The sequence below is a fragment of the Ruditapes philippinarum genome, unplaced genomic scaffold, assembly GCF_026571515.1.
Source record: "Ruditapes philippinarum isolate M1 unplaced genomic scaffold, ASM2657151v2 ctg4536_1_1_1_1, whole genome shotgun sequence".
Lineage (NCBI taxonomy): Eukaryota > Metazoa > Mollusca > Bivalvia > Venerida > Veneridae > Ruditapes > Ruditapes philippinarum.
In genome coordinates this window covers 64189-84564 of record NW_026858363.1, presented here as the reverse complement: position 1 = coordinate 84564, position 20376 = coordinate 64189, and the positions used below count along the sequence as shown (strand labels likewise).

The window sequence follows — 20376 nt, the reverse complement described above, 5'->3', positions numbered from 1 at the left end:
TTAACAGAGCATACACAAATTTCTATTGCAATAATTTTGCATGTAAGGTTTGAAAACATTATATAATTTATAGAAGAGAAGTCATTAGTATGCCTCGAATTTTTTACTGACTCAAGGGCAATAACTCAATATGAAAACTAAAATCAGGGTATCTGTTTCATCGAATATCCATGCCCATAATTTTCAATTTAATGGTCTTATATTAAAAACAAACAACAAACAAACAAAAAAAACAATTTGAAAAACCAATATGCACATTTAATACCATAAAAAAGTGTATGTATAAGGTTTTACAACTTTCGGTCATTTACTGGGCAAGTAATAATATACCACATAATTTACTGGTTTTTATTTATTGACTAGAAGAGCATATTTGTTATTGCCCTACCTATATTCAATTGCAAAAACTGGAGACAACTGAACTTTATTTATTACATAAACATACATAAATAATAGACAGTAAGGTAATGAAGACTCATTTATATTTTCATTGTGAATCATATTAGCCACAGTCACATAGTTGTGACAGAATTGCAAAAATGTGTAACAAAACCGTGGTCATTTGTAATGAAACTGTGGTGATTTGTAACGAAACTGTGGTAATTTCTTACAAGACTGCAGACATTTGTAATAAAATTGGGGTATGTCTAATTTGTAGCATAATTAGTAAAACTTTCATGATTCAAAATTGTTTATTTCATAATGTAAGCATAGTTTACAATATACTCAGTTGGGCATAACAAATCAATAATGCATCACAAAAAAGTAACTTAAAGGTAACATATATATGTTGAAAAAAACAATGTACAAAATAAATCACTTATTATCACAAGGTTGAGTTTTAATTAGCACTAATTGCAAATAAATAAAAAGGTTAGAATTAACACAAATATAATAAACATTAGTTTATAAGAAATTACTTTCGTTTGATTGTGCTGGAAGCTATCAGCTTATTGAAACACTCTCGAATCCTTTCCTGGAACTAACCAGTACTTAGCAATGAGTGTAAAATTTCTTGCTCAAAGAAACAATGACTTTTGCCCTTGACGGGGTTTAAACCCACATTGTCATCAATCCTAATATTACTAGTTCCGACAAGTTAAACTACTCGGCCACACCACCACATATATAAAAGACACAAACGATGTTCTTTAGTTCTCACAAAGTTGGTATTCTATCACATTTAAACAGTTTTCCGCACATCAAAAACGGTAGATTGACAATTATCAACCTTTGTCAATTAATTAATACAAATTTCTATACTCAGTGGCATCATTGTGATAGATGAAAATATAACCATGGTATAGGAACCATGGCACTGACATAACAAAAATAGGGATAAAAATATAATTGTTAAATTTCATTGCTGTTTAAGGCAAACAATCATCATGCCAAACTTATACAATTTAGTACATAGTGTAAATGTAAAAATTATGCTTATCTGCATGAAACCAACTCATTCTATCATTGGTTATATATAACATACATTGTATTTCGATCTAAAAAAAACTTACTTTATCATCTTTCAATCTAAAAAAATTGATGATTCAAACTGTAATTCAACACTTTTTAACAAATTATTTTCATGATTTGAAAGCTAAATGCACTTAATGATGTAAACAAAATACTTCTTTACACACTTTTACATATTGTAAAGTATAAATTTTTCAAAAACATGTTGTTTTTACAATAATGCTTGTTTGGTGTCAAAAAGTTATTACAGGTTGTAAGTACATACTAATGGTTCATCACAACACTTTAGAAAACAGGTTTGAACAGTGTTGCTATACGAAAGTTTACCCCTCATCATGGCATATTTCAATACTTGACTTATCTTGCTGCTTATTACTGTTCTATGTTAATATGACAAGAGTAGGTCTTTGGATTTTAGCTGTCATTATGTTATTGGTATGCCGCCATTAACACCTGATCATGGTAATAACAGACTCAGGTGAAAAGTACACAGAAAAGAGGTCTAACATTTAAATTTCATTTAAATTTCATTTAAATTTCATAGGTCTTTTCTGTGTAATTATATGAGTAGTCTATTTTGCAGACGATTCAATGGTCAAATCTTAGCAAATTGATTTCATAATCAAATTTAGCCTAATTCAAGCCTCACCAAAAATACCAATCATCATATAAATAAAAACATAGGAAACATGGAGTATAACCTAACATAATGCCACATGATAACATCTTGTATGATACTGATATAACTAAACAAAACACTGTATCATTTCATATAAGTATGTACACATGTATATCTGACAGCTGTTTCCAGGACTGATGATGAACAACTTCCATGCAGGTTCAGTAAGTATTAATAATATTACATTATAAAAATACTGTAACACTTTTATCATCAAATGGTAACTTTACAGTATAATATGAAATAAACATCAAGTCCAAAAGTCAAATTCACTAAATTTCATGAAATAGCGCATAATTGGTTTTGTAAGAAAAAGTTTCACATTTGCATACAAAAACTATAACCATTTAATAGAACATTTATAAGAAACCAAAATGACCCCTACCAATGAAGAAATTGTAAGTTTTTCTAAGATTCCCTCAAATAATGGTAATTATCAATAATATAAATGTGCTTATGTTTGATTCAATGAATGATAAGTTTAACACCAACATGCTGTTTGAAACAAAATATGGGCAACACTAACTGCATACTCCCAGATATGGCTAAAAACATTGCCCAATTTTAAGAAAAAGATAAAAAAAGAATCATTTTTAGTGTACATGATCTTGACCTTGACACCATAGACTTTAAACCATACCACAAACAGTAGTTGTCCATGTATAGTTACAATATACCATATATCTAACAACTGACGAATAAATAAGGACTCAAAACAAATCTATTTTTAGCCTCAATGGCTTGTCTTGACATACAAACCTCAAATCCAATCCAAGAGTAAAGGTCAATTAAAGGTCCCTTTAAGACCATATGTTTTATGTGAGTCAAACAATGAAGGTGCTATAACAAATAGTAGGTTGGTTAAGTCAGAAAGTCGTAAGGACAAACTGACAACATCTACGGCAAAAAACATTATAAATCTTTTCAAAATAGTCTGATTTACAAAGACAACAATTTTTAATGGCCAAAACCTTGGGAACGGAGCGAAGTTTTATTACTGCAGAAAATCAAACTTTATGCCTAGGTAAATCATTGATGCCCTTCACATTTTGCCTCATCCCAAATGAATTTTACCACTTCTATATCCTTGTATATACAATTTCCCACTGGTACAATGTATCTGCCACTTTCCTTTTATCATTTATACAGTTTACCCTTTTATTCCATCATTAAAGCATTTTACCACTTTCAGTTTAACCACTTATGCATTTTCACACTTTCTATTTCATTATTGAGGTTTTTGTCATTTCTAGTTTATTGTTTAGTGCATTTTATCACTTCTATATCATCAGCAAAGTATTTTACATTTCATCAAAAATGCATTTTACCACGTTTGGTTTGTCAGCTATGCTTTTGACCGCCTTTGGTTCATCAGATTTGCATTTTACCACTTTTATTCCATTACTCTTGATTCCCATTTACAACATCACCATTCATTTCATCATTATCTCTAGGTGGTAAAACATGCCTATTGTTTATAAAAGTGACCACTTGCTGAGCCAATGTTTTAATTGCAGGAATAGGTCTAGGATCTTTAGTCACTATCTCCAGTAACTCTAACCCTCCTTCATCCTTCAATAGCTGGCAATATTTCTCCGCTGAAACAGATTAAAAATATACAGGTGAAAAAGTTATATCCTCTCAGTTCATCAATTTTACTCGTATCACATAATAAAACCTATAAATTAAAGTGGCAATGAGCACAATCTATCACTACAATATGATTCTGTATATCTTCCTAAAATCAGTTTGCAAATGGCTGCTAAAAAAGAAAGTATATGGAAGAAAGAGATTTTTTTTTATCAAAATTCTCCTTAGTGAATATGACTTTTTGGTCTACGTTAAATATGCTTTTCCATTATTAATATAGCAGAGTTTGTCACCATCATGTCAACATGATATTCAATTTATCAAAACTAATACAATTTTATTAATAATGATATCAAAAAAAAAAAAAAAAAAAAAACTTGGTACTTAACTCCTCAGTGCAAATAAATTTATATATTTGCCAAACCAGCTTTTCTCTAACTTGAAGATTTGTAGTCATTATGTTACCATATGTAATTAAGTAAAACAAAATATTAAACATTTGCTTTGATAAGCCATTTTTCCCCTGAAACTTATCTTAGTTTAGTTTATAGGAATTAATTTCTGTTTGATTTGTGGAAGCTATAAGCTTATTGAAACACTCTGGAATCCATTCCTGGAACCAACCAGTACCAAGCAATGAATGTAAAGTTTCTAGCTTAAGAAAACAACTTATGATTTTTCTCTCTCTATATCAGTGACAGTGAGATGGACTCACCAAGATTTCACAAAGCTAAAAACAAAAACAGCTGAAAAATCAGTATGGCAGCCTTTGCTCCCTTGGCAGCATACCCAGTCCAAAGTTAGAGGTTTGTATAATGTATTTTCATACCTATTACCTACAGTAACTGATCTAAGAATACTTACGATAGACTTGAGTGAGATTGCATAGTGCCCATACTGCCCAGTACTGCGAGGCAAGGGACTGGTAGCATCTAACAAGATGAAGAATGGGACCAAAGGACCTGTAAGTAAGCAAAAGATTTATTATATAAAACTTAAAATTAAACAGCAGCAAATTAAAGAATCTTCTTTTTTTAACCCTCTCATATTGTATACCTGGATTCAAGTACTAGAACAAACTACATTTTCAGCAAAAAAATGATACTGCCAACTTTCCAGTAAAATTCCCTTGGTACATTAGCAAACAAAAATGTGACTAAAAATTTTCATGACGAAATTTATTCAAAAACTTAAATCATTAAAAAAGAAGTTTTTAAAGGGTCCCTTTAGCAAGCCAATCAAAAGTTATTTGCATGTTCTTACAGTTGTTTAAAATTTAAGGGTTTATAAATATTTAAATATAATAAAAATTTTTTGAAAAAAAATGTTAAAATAAACCCCAATATATACAATTTGAAGCCTCCCAAGGTTAAATTTAAATTGATAAAAACCCTTTTTCCTAAATATTTTGATTGACCTTTCCCCCTTCAAAATTTAAAATTAAACCTTTAACAATCACAATCCTAGTTAGTTATATTAAGGTTTCTTTTTATGGGGAAACCTTAACAATCCAGGTAATTCCTTAGACCCCATCAGGGGATTTTTCGGCCCGAAACAATGAATTTGAACCCGAAGCTTTCTTTATTTTTTTCCACCTTTTTGACTCAAGGAAATTTGATAACTTTACCTTTAATCAAATCAAAAGGCAAATGCGGTAGGCAACAAAAATTTTAAGTTCTGGCTGGTTTCTAATTTTTGATCAGAAACTTTTTACTAAAAGTCAATTTTATTGAGTTTGTTAACCTAACTAATGTATTTGGGGTCATGAAATAAAAAAAAGTTTGGTTTTTGGTAACTTTTAGTTATTGATGGAACCCGTTTTCCCAAAATCAATCCCTGGCCCTTGCCCCTTTCAAAATCAAATACGTGGTAGACAATCACAAAAATTCAAGTTCTCAAAGGTTTTTAAAGGTTTAAACGAAGCAATTTTCCCTACAATAATAAAAATTTTTAACTTTTAACCCAAAATATATCTTTTGAATACCTCCAATTTAAAGTTTTGGCCTAAGGGTTCTTTAGTTCATTTTTGGAAACCTTTTACCGGGTATGTACTTATTGAACCCACAAAATTTAATTTTTGGGGTCATACTGTCATGCCAATCCGCACCTTTGGCCCCTACAAAGGGTTTAAATTGTCAAATTTTTAAAAATAAATTACTTGAGTTACCCTTAACCCCAAAAAATTTTAATTCGATTGGTTAATTTTTTTGAAAAAATTTTAAGTTTAAGAAGGGTTTCAAAGTTATTGATTGGGAAAGTTTAAAACAAGTAATGTAACTTTTTTGCGGGGGAATTGGGTCTTTTATATAATGAAATTTTTTTTTAATTTAAAGGTTATTTTATTATTTTTAAAAACTTTTGCTTACATTTCAAGGAACTTAACTTTATTCCCCAAAATCAATGGGGCGCATCTCTTTTCTGAAATTATACTTTAAAATCCACTTTAATTCTTTTTTAATTGATCAAATTTTGTTTAAAAACAATGGCCCTTTTCTTTGAATTTTAAATTAAAATTTAATAGGGTTTATTGGAGGTATCCCAAACCATAATAAAGCCCTTTTTAAAAAAAAAATTAAATTTTTATTTAAAAAAAACCCTTTTGTTTCAAAATTACCATTTAAACTTCCCAAATAAATAGTACCCACGGTAAGGCCAAAAATAAAAGTTTGAAGCGGAAGGGGTTTTAGTATTACAAACCTTTTTTGCGTAAAGGTCAAGGGACCTTGCTTCCCCCTTACCAAATCATTGGGTTATCTAGGCCAAACCAATAATCCAATTTTAAATTCCAGCCTTAATTTCTTTTTTAAGGGAAAAAGGTCTTCAAGGTCAATTACTTACTTTGCCCCTTCCCCAAAATAATAGGGTAAAAAAATGGCAGGAAAACAAAACATGTTTGTTTTACCCCAATTCCCCATTTTTGGGGGGAAATTTTAAAACAGGACGACGGAAACAAAGTCACAAAATCCCCTTTCAAATTTAAAATTACAAAACTTTATGTGCAGTTAACTTCTTTTTTACAAAAAAGCTTTAAAAACTCACAATATAATAACTGGCAGTTACATAAAATTGCATCTACTGTACCAAATAAAATGGAAAAAATTTTTTTTCATGTCTAAGAATAACAAAAAAGAAAAAAGGAACAAAAAAATTTTACTTACATCCACGTTTTAGCCCCTTTTAAACTCCCTAAATTCAATTATATAAACAATCGGGTCCTTTTTTTTTTTTTTTTTATTGTTATTTTTAACCCGGAACAACATTCTTTTTTTAATTATTTAAGGGGACATTTAGTGGGGGGAATTTAAAGTACTTTTTAGCCTATTTTAAAGGGTTTAGCAAAAATTCAAAGGACTTTTTAGAACATTTTTAAATTGTTTAACAACTTTTAAAAAGGGACTAAATTAAAATTTGTTAAAAGTTTTTGACAAAACGCATTTTGCCTTGAATGGTTTTTACAAATCCCATACACTCAATATTTAATAAAATTCCCATATGAAATACATAAAAAAAAATTGGGGCCACCCAAATTTTTTTTTGGGGGGGTTTTTTTTTGTTAAAATGGTTACAATAATAAACCCTTTTTTTTTTTTAACAAATTTTAAAAATATTCTGATTTACAACATATCAATGCATCTACAATACAAGCTCCTGTTTGTCCGAGGATTTGTTTATGTTCTCCCTCTACCTGGCAAGCAAGACTGTTCAACAGAAATATGCCAATACGTAACAGGAAATCATCATTATAGTCCCTTCGTAACATCTGCAGGAGAATTCTCACCAGACGATTGTAACAGTACAACTGAAAATAAACAGAACAACCTCTGGTTACTGCATACCAAAACATTGCACAGTAATTTAAACCATGTGTATTGCAGTACATGTATAATATGCACGATATTAGGTTCAGGTGTGATATAATACCACCACAAAGAATGTAATCTAAAACTGCAAAATCAAAACCTGTGAAAAAGATAACCAATATTTATAATTTATAATGTCTGCATTTATAATGTGTTCTGAGCTATAAATAAAGAAAATCTGTAAATTAAGAATATTGTATTGCCCAAAAGGGAACTGGTCTTTTTATTTTTTCCTTGTTTTCCATATTTTTATGGTCACACTAACACTGTTCATGTCATACGGCTACTTTCCAGTTTCCACTTTAATTGGTGTAGAAATGCCCCTGTATAACCAGGTACCAGAGCAAAACCACTGAATTTTCGTAAGCTACCTGAAAAGCATCCACATATCAAAGCACGCAAAAGCCCTTGCAAGATACAAACTGGCAGCAAAGAGTCAGTAACTTGAACTTTTTGGCCAAAGATGCCCCTCTTCTCCGTTGAAGATTTTATAATCAAGTTTGACAGTATTCCTACTCTTATGATCCATTTTTCTTGGTGATAAACTAGTTTTGAAACCTTAAAAAACAAGATTGACTTCTTACCACTTCATAGGGTATGTTAAAGTGGCACAATGTAAGACAGCCATTCCTCATCATCTGAAAATAATAAAACAAAAATGACAAGTTCATACAAAAACTTTTATGTTTTACCATGACATTATCATGAATAAGTCAAATACATAAGCCAATCTTATTTTTATTATAATAATGGTAAGAAAAAATCATTTTGTCTTAACTTTGTTCGTTTTCTTCTATAGAAATTAAGGCTTCGTATATTCTATATGCACAAAGTGAAGAATAAGCATCCATCTTCTATTGTACATTAAAGTTTGCTTAGAAATGTCCCAGGCAAATACCCTGACATCATATAATCAAAGCTCTGACAGCTATAAAGTTTATTGGGTAAATACAAACATTCTTACAGTATGTTCAGCCATGTGCCTCTCCATTGCATCCAGTAAACATCCAATAACTTTCCTGTAACCATGAAAACAAATAATATATATATATATATATAGTAGCTTTTACTAATAATAAATAGTATTCTTCTACATGTGTGTAAAGAAATCCAAAAACTCAACAAAAACCAAATTTTGAAGTAGTTTCCTGGGAGATAAAAAAAAGTTGCCAGTCAAAAAGCTTTCTTCAATGCTCTCAGTACTTCATATTAAAACATCCTGCATAACATTCAAATTTGTTTCCAATAGTTGATCTAAAAACCAAGGTTAAAATATTTTTATCAAAAAAGTTGTTCTAATAATGTCTGAACAAATTCCAATTTTACAGTCCACCTTTTCAACAAATACTGATTTTCACTCACAACTATCAATCAACCTTTGAACTTATTGATTTACCAGTCTTGTGAACAAAAACTTTAATTAACATTGTCTAGAAATGGTTGTAATAGATGCCTGAATTTACCCATTTTAAAGGACATAGTACTACATGGATACACATGTCTAAACCATCATTGTTAAAAAGAAGTTTATCATAATTAGCATGTTTGTATGTATGTTGTGTCCAAATTTTTATACCAAGAATTTAAATTTATACATTAAACTTTTTCATCAAGAATTAAAATTTATTCATGTTGAGTAATGGGACTGTACAGTAAATCATTATACTGATTTCATTTTAAGAACCAAAAATATTAATCTGTGACAGTGTAGAACTTAATATCAGAATAGCAAGGTCTTTTTAAAGAATGCATGCAAATGGTTCATTTTTGCAAAGAATTTGTGAAAATTTAACTCTTGATCCTTTTTAGGGTAATGCAATATTATTCCTCTTAAACTTAAAAAATACCTTTTCTGTGTGTGAGTGAGTTTTTCTTTTTTACATCCCTTTACAATATAGAAGAGTGATGCACTACCAGATATCTGTACATGTTTATCATGCTTGTTACGCTCCATACCGGACAGGATACCCTGTAAACAATACATAAAACAGTATATTACAGCTCAAATTCCCTATTCCTTTCATAATATGTTTACATCAATATTGACAAATAGTGTTCAACTTATACATACATCTATAAACATTAACTGACCCATCTGTATGTTTGTCAGTGATGAGTAATTCAAAGCGAATTTGCAAAAGGTAAGTTATTCAAGAGATAAATGACAGAGTTATCTGCCCTTGGCTACAAATGTTTTTCAAAATGGAAAATAACCATGCTAAAATAAGATAAAGGGTTGCCTGCCCTTTCAAGATTGGTTCTTATTTTGATTTTCATAGTTAAAAGTTAATGTTTTTGATGGTTTTAAAAAAATGGACCTAAACATATAGGTTAAGCAACACCCAAGAGTGGGTTATGACAATAGGTCTACAATCAAAGTTTACCTGTTGTCACTTAAGCTCACTATCTGCTTACAAACTAAATTTCATAATATTTGTTATAAACATGTAGTTTTCCACTGGGACATAAAAGGACATATAGTGAGAATTAAATGAATATGACCCAAGGTGCTTGATTATAATATATATATATATATATAAGAATGTCATCCAACAAAAAAAAAATCAAGCTTTTAATTAGCATCATTATAATGATCTCTTATTCTATTATCATAGTACTGTTATATACATTGAATAATATACAAGTGGTTAATATCTTTAAAGATGATTGATTTTCAGTTATTTTCTAAATTTCACAATACATGTATATATAATTATACACTACAAATATGTCATTCAAGCAATCTAACTTACCTCTAAGGATAAACAATGGGCTTTCACAGTTTCAAATCTAAACCTGTTGAACAAGTAATTAAATCCACGAGTCAGCAGATTTGGTTTGTCTCTATATACGTGCACAGCTAACAAGATCTGTTCTTCCGAAAAATCCCCTGTAACCTGAATTTGACCAATCAAAAGTAAGATTATATCAAAGTGAAATGAGCCGTGTCACGACAAAACCAACATAATGGGTTTGCGACCAGCATGGATCCAGACCAGCCTGCGCATCCGCGCAGTCTGATCAGGATCCATGCTGTTCGATTATCAACTCTATTGCAAGTAGAGAAACTGATAGCGAACAGCATGGATCCTGATCAGACTGCGCGGATGCGCAGGCTGGTCTGGATCAATGCTGGTCGCAAACCCATTATGTTGGTTTTGTCATGACACGGCTCAAATAAACTGTTAAAGGATTGAAAGTTAGTTTATGAGTAAAATTGTAAAAACATATAAAGAGATATCATTAATTTCATCTAAGGTGTTATATGTAGTATTTGTTTTTTAAAATCATAAATATTAGTAGTTGTGATGAGCCGTTTAGCTGGTATAACTGAGTTGATTATCAGATAGTGGGTATGAATACAGTATAGTCTAATCTTTTGAAATTACCCTCCAGTACTTTAATGTCAGACTTTAGCATTATAGCATTATATTTTGGACTTCAAGAGCTGTGTCTGTGTTATGTTTTGCAAATATATTATCCCCACAAGAAAGAACCTGTGCCTGTCCACAAGATTACAGTATCCGAATATCAGATGATTAATGTTTAACAGTTAAAACAGAAGCATGGCGGCAAATGGGCAGCCAACAAAGTATTATTATTCCAATGAAAATTAACTTAACATAATACAGTTAGGCACAGCTGTCAACATGGCGGCATCCATAGCATCAAACAATAAGTTCCCAAGAATTAGCAAAACTTTGATAGATTTTAATATTTTAATATTTTACATTTGTTGACAAGGGACAAAAATGCTGGGATATTTCCATATCCAGTATGTAATATCAGTTGAAAGAACCAAATTTTATATGCAACTTGATTTTTTTTAGTGACACATTCAATTTACATGTAAAAGTGTAAAACAGTTTTTTTATGTAAATAATGCTGTTCTTTACTAAATATCTAGAAAAAAATAATTATAAAGAAGATGTTAACTGTCCATGTGTTAAAATTTCTTGTTTGTTTTAACGGAATGTTGTTTTTTTTATAAATAAAAGTATCAAACTTAAGATGTTATGTGTTACCGTGTAAGGGGTGTAAAGAGAAGTCAATTCTCACAAATGCCAGCTATGTATACACCACTGAGATTGTAATTTATTGTGGTTTCCCAGCTTTCCCTGTTAACAACTCATAAGTGATTACTAAACAAATCTCTGTTAACCTGGAACCAGCTGAATAACATATGCTTAAGTTCTTTTTTTTTCAAACGATCATTAGAATTTTAATTAAAACAATCACTTTTAAGACATAAATATCTGAGTAGACAATTATGTATATAAATAACATTTAACTGATTATTTTTCCAGTATATCACATCCGTTTACCGCTTATCAGTTGCAGTTCTCCAACCGATATCCCATCACTAATTAGTAGTATGAAACCAGTGGTAGAATTAAAACTCAAGATATACATGTATCTAACTTACCTGAATATATTAACCATACCTGTTTTCATAGTCTTTATTTGATTCAACAATGTCAAGAAATATTTATCAGAACATTTGCTTCATTTTTCAAAATGCATGCCATGACATGAAAGAGTCTCAACTTACACCCACACCAGTAAGGGGTAAGAGATTTCAAAGTCAACAACCTGAAGCACTTGAGCATAGAGATCATTTCAGATCCTGCAGCAGTGTCAACATTGAACAACCAAACTTTTAACATAAGAAAAGTAATAACTTATTGATAAGAAAACTACCACTAGTATTCTGTCTTATTTACCTTTTCAGCAGGTATATTTCTCCTATGCGAGGCATTATCTGCACAGTTGAGAAGTCCAAGGAAGTTAAACTGTCTACCATCATTGCCTGGTAACCCTTCTTCTCTGTAATATGAACACATTTACATGTAATGTATTTATAAAATGATAATATATACCAAATGTTATATTTGATGTTTAAAATTGTAAATAATGCTATTACATTTAAATAACTGTATAAGTCCCCACAGTTCCACAGTGGCAAGGAGTAAACGTACATTACATGGGAGCTGTACTGTATGTGAAACATTCATGACAGAAAAAAATCAATAATAAACAACAATTACTCAAAATATAAGATGTAATTATCAAATATCAAAAGCAATTTTGATAGTATTCAGACTTATCAAAAAAAAAAGTTTATTTTATCAGGAAAAATGATAAAATTAAAGTACTTGTTACCTCATTTAGGCTGAATAAGGGTAAGTTTATTTAGTTGTCATGGCTATAATTCATTATCTCAAAATGAACCCTTTTTCTTAAGGTATTTGTGTCTGTGTCAAAATACAAGGGCTCTTTTTTCTAAATTCAAGATATTATGGCCAAGGTTGAAGTTGCATATACATGCAAACATACAGACATGTAAAAAACAATACGCTCTCCAATCTATTGAAAGATGGTGGGGTATAAAAATTTGACACTTATTATTTAGATACGAGTCTAGAGAAAACAAGATTAAAACAAAAATATATAATGTTCCTTACTCCTCCGGGGGATCGTCCTCTTTTGACTTTGCCTCAAGACGATGAGAGGTTTTCTGTATTGGTGCATATCCTGCCAGATTTGTGCCAGAAATGTCGAGGGATCTCAAGTTTGGCATACTGGCTATGAGGACCTGTAGGCGGTCTGTAGGTTTTGGGTATTGCACCGGTAAAAACATTGTTGTATCATCACCTTGTGATACATCTAGGTGTCTGAAATACACAATTTAAATTAAAAGAAATAAAATATTGATAATTGACATTAATGGTTAACTTATAGTGACTTCATGGTGATTTAAAGCAAGATGGCCCTAGATCGCTTACCTGACCCATCAAATTCATATGAGCTAGCTCAGGTGAGCTAAAAAGATTTCTTCAAAAAAAGTAATTCTGTTGTACTGCATATTCATTATACAGATGCCTGATGTGTTATATGGCTCATGTATTAATGGCAGTTTGCAATATAACCCTCGCCTAGCAGCCCTGTTTATATAAGCTTACAACCTTTTATACTGAGCCTGAAAACATGTCAGTTGTCTTTATAACTAATACTATAACTTATACATCAATGGGAAAACAGGGTAAGCAAGTTTACTCACCTCAATGTTTTCAATTTACAGAGATTATCTAATGCTGCTTCACATCCATTCAAAACATCACAGAGGCTTAGAGACAAAAGGTTGGGCAAGTCTAAATCTCCAATTTCCTCTAAAGTTTTCTTCTCCAGATGACAGTCACATAAATCTAAATGTGTCAGACTTTTTAATGGACGAATAACTCTCTCCATAAGAGGTACATTTTCTATATAAACCCCATCCATTGGTTTAAATGCATTAATATCTCTCAAGGACAATGATCGCAAGTTTGGTAACACAAATATCGCTGATCTAGACTGAGATAAACTACAAGCATTATCACCCTGTTCACTTGGAACAGTCTCTTGAACATCCCCGTCCAGAAGAAACTCCATGCGCTCAAACTGGTCATTGCCACCAAGCTGCAATACCCGCAAAGTCTTGTGAGCCTGGTTAATACACTTCACAAAATTTCCCTTTATTTCGGGACAATAAGCAATGTCAATTTCCCGCAATGCATGAAGACACAAGTAACTAAGGTGGTCAGAACTCACTGCTGTGTATCTCAATGAAAGCTCAGTAAGGTTTGTAGTGGCTCGATTGTTAAATATTCCAAAAACATTGTCATCTGAACTTTGTAAATGCTTTGTATGCGTTACAATCTTGGCAAGTAACTTGTCACTTAATCCCAATGGGAATGTTATTCCTTGCTTTAAACAGTATGAGTCATCAGTTTTATCCAGGTATTGAAAGATATGGTCTAAGAAGTAGGTTAAACAAATGTCTTCCAGTGTTGATGGAGCATTTGGTGGCCATATATCTAGGGCATCTGAATGTCTGTAGATGTTAGCCATGATTTATATCTGAAAAAATAATTTAATAGTTGAATAATTGTATAAAATAAATATTCAAACACTAGATGCTTTCATCTCTTTATGTTAATAATAGGGTATTATGTCTAAAATAATAAAGAATCACTTATCTTGGGAACCTTAAACTTGATTTACAATTGAAAATACTGTAAGAATTATGTATGTTACTTTGCAAATATTGAATCTTATCTTATCTAAGGGGCAACTTACAGGGTTATTTATGTAACAACAAAATTAGATCTTTTGAAAACAATCATTGCAGATCTGTCTCATATTTTATCTGATTGGCAATTTGGCATGTCTGCATACTTGTTATTAAAATATCAAATAAAAGGAAATTACTACAGTGAAAGTTGAGAAAACCGGACGGCTTTCGGACCGAGGGTTTTGTCCGGTTTTCTCAGCGGTCCGGTATTCTCAATGTCCCCTTCAGCTGTTCAGAATCATATAAACTGAGCAATGACTTACAAAGGATGCTGAACGTATATTTGCATTTTCATGATTATGAGTAAGTATATTGCTAAATAAAGAAATGATAAAAATTCTATACAATATGTTTTAATTGTTTTTGTCCCATTATTGCATATAAATACAATAAAATTTTTAATTAAACGAACAGCAGTTACCTCATAACGATAAAGTCCGATTACACCCGCATATATTTATTTTTGGGTAATGCATAATGATTTAACGAACATACATGTGGTTTACTTTGTTTGTTTATAATAATTCCCCAATTGTAAATATTGCCTATACCATATTTGTCAGATAAAGATTTTTATGGTAGGTATCGGCAAAGTTTCAATGTTTTTAATTAATTTAGATTTGTCACTTATAGACAGCTCTCGTCAACTGATTTTAACTTATCAATTCCTTGTGCATTTTGGCATTTATATAAAACAGTAACATCTATACCAACTGTGAAATGAGACATAATTAACAAATCAGACAATCATTGTTCCGTTACCGCTCTATTAGCGTATTAGACACAACCAATTGATAAGTACACAAGGTTATTCACACCTTCGTCGTCCGGTATTGTCAGGGTAATTGTCTATATAATTGACTTTGTAGTCCCCTATCAACCGTCCGATATTCGGTTTTTACAGATTCCGGTATTGTCAATGTTTAATACAATAGTTTAAAGAAGGGAAAATTTGGGACTGAATTATTCGTCCGGTATTTAGAGAGTTCCGATTTTCTCAGCGTCCGGTTTTCTCAAATTTTACTGTATTAGATAGGTATTAATAGAGCTGTCATTGATGGAACATTTTGTATTAATACCTTGAGAGACAATTATCGACGCTATATCAATATATCAACTTTGACAGTTACAAACAATGAAAAACATTTATATAATTATTATGTGTTATAAATTGGGATCATTGTTATGCATACTTGTATTAGATATTACAAATACTACAAACTAACAGAAAGTTCATTTTTTCTGTTTCTGTTGCTGTTGTTTGTTTATTTTGTCACTGATATATGAAAATAGAGTTTAAAGTTCAAGTTAGTCAAGCAAACTGGAAAAGTGTCTTCACTTATTAAGCAAAATAGTACATGGTGTAGAGGTTACAGGTCAGGTACAAATTAGTGATGGAAATCGGGATAAAATTTGTCCCAATCGATCAACGGTTCAATCGGATGGGACATAATCGATAACTTTTCGAATAAAGTCGCGTTAAAAAGAAATAGGGAAGTAACATTTTTTCCCATGGCACTTGATTATATTCAGTAACATGAACTTCATTTAGCACTTTTCAATACAGTTTAACCTTATATAGTCATAATTTTACGAAATAGATTTTATTTTCAATGGATGTCCAATAATAACATTCACATCACATTATATTTACTATTGTTTACATCACGTATTGATCCTGCTCAACTCCAAATTGTCTCTAAGATGATTTTTTTGCGATCAGCGAGGTGTTCCTTAAAGAAAATTACCATCAGAATTAATCCCCTTTGATACTTTAAACATTTTCGACAACGTCGCCAAACAAATTTTTGTTAATCGATTATTGTCGCTTTACATAACAATAACTGATTATTGGGCGACTTGCGACAATCTGAACATCACTAGTACAAATAGCAATTTACACAAATTCCGAGTTTTTTTCACTTTATAAATTGCACACAAATAGAAGTATTGGTTGCGCACTGGACTTGTCAAGCACAGGTACAGTGACTCTACACATTGATCTATGCAAAAGTTTTAACAGATGTTGCGACAAATAATTTTGGACTACATGCAAAAACCTTAATCAAGAAAAACTGTTCCTGGCATTCAACAGTGTGTTTATTGAGTCGAGACAATCTGGATGTTTATATTTTAGTAAATATGTTTTATGTCTTTGTTATTGTCGGTAAATAGCTTATTAGCTAAATTATGTTTCTTGTAATATATAAACCAACTTAAAATAAAGTATCTTGTATCTTAGAAAGCTGAAGATGGTGCAGATTTAAAGCAAGGAACATTTCTTGTATTAGTTACACAAAAAGAGTTTCAGTGTTCTCAATCTTTCCCTTATTGAGACTTGATAGTAACTTAGACTTTCTTATTCGCCTGAAAATGGTTTAAAATTAAGTTTGATGTTTAAGATGGTGTCCCATCTGGGGTCCTACTAAACACTGCTAAGGGCTGCTAAAATTTTCACCATAATAATATTTTTTCTTAAAATTATAAAAAAAAATTCACTAAACATACTACCATGTATTATAAGAATGCCCTACTACCCTAGGAGGTATTTTTAGGTCCTTTGTGCCTCCCTAGTAGTCCTTTGTGGCTCCTTAGCAGTCCTTAGCAGTGTTTAGTAGGACCGTCCAATCTGTGACAGTGTTAAAAAAAGTTATTGACAGGGATTGAGCCCTGGCTGACCCCAAAGTTTTTATGGGCAATGAAATACACACATTGTTACACTCAGAAATCTAATTTAATGATTCAGATTTCACGAAATGTAGTTGCTACAGTTTGTACAAAAATTAGGAGGCTCAAATGTACAAAAAAAGTGAAAAATATATTTCGACTTTCCCCACCCACCTATTTCATAACTGAGAATTTTAAATAAATCTCTTTATTATCATATGCCTAATGTATTTGTTGTTAAATGAACGTTAATTACAATACTATACGTTTAAAAGGACTGTCTCCTCCTTTCAGAACTCAAAAAAGTATTTTGTTTACATTTTTTATTTTATTTTTACCGGAAATTGCCTTTTCGGCATAATTGCAATACGAATATACTAACATCATATCGCTATCGTCCACAGACGTACTGTGACATTATGCTCATATTTTCATAGTTGAGCTGAACTGTATATATTTCAAAAGATTGACTGTCAAATTGGTGATTGACCAACAGTTCATATATTCGAAAATGTTTAGGATAAAGTTTAAATCAGCCTAAAATATAAAAAATCATGACTGCCCCACTCTTTTTATGAAATGAACGTTACAGGTAAATTTTAATGGATATTTACGAAAATTTCGTTTGAATCCATGCGTTGTTTATTGTTAATGTGAAATAATTTTTTTATATTAAAAGGAATTATGGCAAAATGAAAACTTATTTTGACATTCACTTGTTAACTCATTTATACCCTTTGATGGGTATTTAGAGCATGATGAAAAATACAAGATAACATATAAAGAAATTGTGGAGAGTAATGTAAAGATAAATAGAGGATATTGAATGAGTGTAAGTTCAATACTGAATTTATTGCACGAGTTGAATAAAATAATATTATGCGAGCCTCTGGCGAGCATAATATTATTTTATTCAACAAGTGAAATAAATTCAGTAATTAGCTTACACGAATTTAATATTCTATTTATCACATACCCAAAATAAAGACCCTTTGAATTGAAATAAGAGTCAATTTTCATTGACGCGCTTATAGTATAACGCTAACATTTAGCGCGTCGTTACACTATGTTTATATAACGCTAATGACGTCACGTCAAAATATATGCACGGCCGTGCAATACCATATTTACGGAGTCGCAAAATCGGCACGGGTGTGTGATAAACATATATATGAGTAGTATAGGGGCCGGTTTACCCCCACGACTGCGCATGCGCGGCGCCATATTGGATTCTAATTTTAGAATGACATCATCGTTCTACTTTTAAAATGACATTATCTGTCTATTTTTAGAATGACATTATCGTTCTATTTTTAATCTCCCGGAAGTATACGGAGCTGACTTGTATACCCGATCTAGAGCGTGAATCGCGGACATTGAGGGTCAGGTCCTCGGCCCAAGACGGGGAGATAAAATTAGTATCCAAGCATTTTAAAATTGAATGGCAAAAATAATGATTCCCTTTGTTTTTATATTTCCCACACTGCGTACAGTGTACTTGACAACTGATTTAATTGGCGTCCGCGCCGAAGCGCGGCGCCTTTTATGTAATGAAATCAGATTTTGTGAAAGGGCGACAGCAACTTCTCGAGCCTTTTATAGTTGTTCATAATAAAAGCCGATCATTCCGATCGGTATGAGGGTGCTTGATTATTAATTAGTCGCGATATGTACAATGAATAGCGAACTGGAGAATTTCGCAATGCAAACATTTTCAAATTAATTAATAACCTTTTCCGTCAATAAATCGCGCTCTTCGGGGTATTTTTATTTATCATTTTGTAGTACACAGTGGGTTATTATGGTATGTTGTTTCGAAAGCTGTAAATAGAATGTTGAGTTGATGACCTAAATATTCCGAAAATCTATTTATAGAGGGATGTACTCCTGTCGGTAATTCCCGGTCTCTCCTGGTCTATTTTGACGACCGGCGAATAGTACCACACGTTTATTGTCCGGTCTCTTCCGGTTTTGGAGTAGATGTTTGATATCGTTACAGAACGGAACAAATATTTTACAGATAAATAAGCTTTTTTTCAAAATGAATGTTTGTCACTTAGTTTGGTTACAATAATTAATAAAAATAGATCAACTCTCAAATTTATTGATTATTATTATACATAAACATACAATTCGAAAAAAAAACAAAACCAACAACACAAATCGCATGTTTTATTTTATCTTTATGAGATAAAAACAATAATTATGTACAATAATTGAGAAAAAATGTACATTTTTATGGCATTAATATGACACTATCAACTTTGAAACATTTTATTTAATTTGTTATTCGTGTTTAGTAAAGATGCCGAGGAATTATTCAAAGTTACAAATCATATTTTATGAATTATTCAATTGATTGATAATTTAAAAAAATGATAAAGAAAAATACAAATGTACATGTATATGGTTTAAGAATAAACAATATTATATATTGAAAGTTTAACCATAATTTACTGACTTTTTCCAGTTAAGTTTTGACTTATAATCGTCGGTCATTATGACAATTGAATTCTTAAAATAGTAGTAAACGTAAAAACTCAGTATTAAAGTAGTGCATAAAACACAAAAAAGAAAAGAAAACAATATTCATAAAATCTGTATTTTTTTTATTAAAAAAGATATTACAATTAGTGTATAATAAACATTTATGCTCAACATGGTAATATAACAAGTGTCATATTGTTACTAAGTGTGAACAGATAGCTTAAGAGGGGGTCTTCGCTAATAGCGATAACATAATAAGGGACAATTACACAAGTGTGGTGTTGATCATGCGTTACTCATATGGATTATAAATGGTTGTATACATGTATATCCGTTGCTATTAATAACCACGATCATAAAGAAATAACAAGTAATAATCTAATTTCTAGCATGCCAATCAAAGTTATAAATAATGAACAATGTCTTTCGTTCGTTCATTCATAAGTGATATACAATACTGGTAAAAACCAATGAACCATTGAACAGTTTATAAGAACATCTTGTCA

At 31.1% G+C, this 20376-nt stretch overlaps 1 protein-coding gene across 1 annotated transcript; it reads right to left on the bottom strand.

Moving 5' to 3' along the window:
* Nucleotides 1-231: 231 nt before the first annotated feature.
* On the bottom strand, nt 232-17741 carry LOC132752955 (protein zer-1 homolog). Its single transcript, XM_060743372.1, has 11 exons — nt 17645-17741; nt 13664-14502; nt 13068-13277; nt 12327-12429; nt 10356-10499; nt 9450-9571; nt 8567-8621; nt 8187-8240; nt 7380-7541; nt 4607-4736; nt 232-3750 (listed from the first exon to the last, which is right to left on the bottom strand). Exons 2-11 carry the CDS (start codon nt 14491-14493, stop codon nt 3554-3556), a joined length of 2007 nt encoding a protein of 668 aa, XP_060599355.1. The 5' UTR covers nt 14494-14502; nt 17645-17741; the 3' UTR covers nt 232-3553.
* Between the last annotated feature and the right edge of the window lie 2635 nt (nt 17742-20376).

Coding starts and splice junctions, on each gene's coding strand:
- LOC132752955 (XM_060743372.1), bottom strand. CDS start 14,493: ATGGCTAACATCTACAGACATTCAGATGCCCTAGATATATGGCCACCA. Junction 8,241..8,566: donor GGCACATGGCTGAACATACT/GTAAGAATGTTT, acceptor TATTATTTTCAG/ATGATGAGGAATGGCTGTCT. Junction 4,737..7,379: donor GACAAACAGGAGCTTGTATT/GTAGATGCATTG, acceptor TTTAATTTTAAG/TTTTATATAATAAATCTTTT.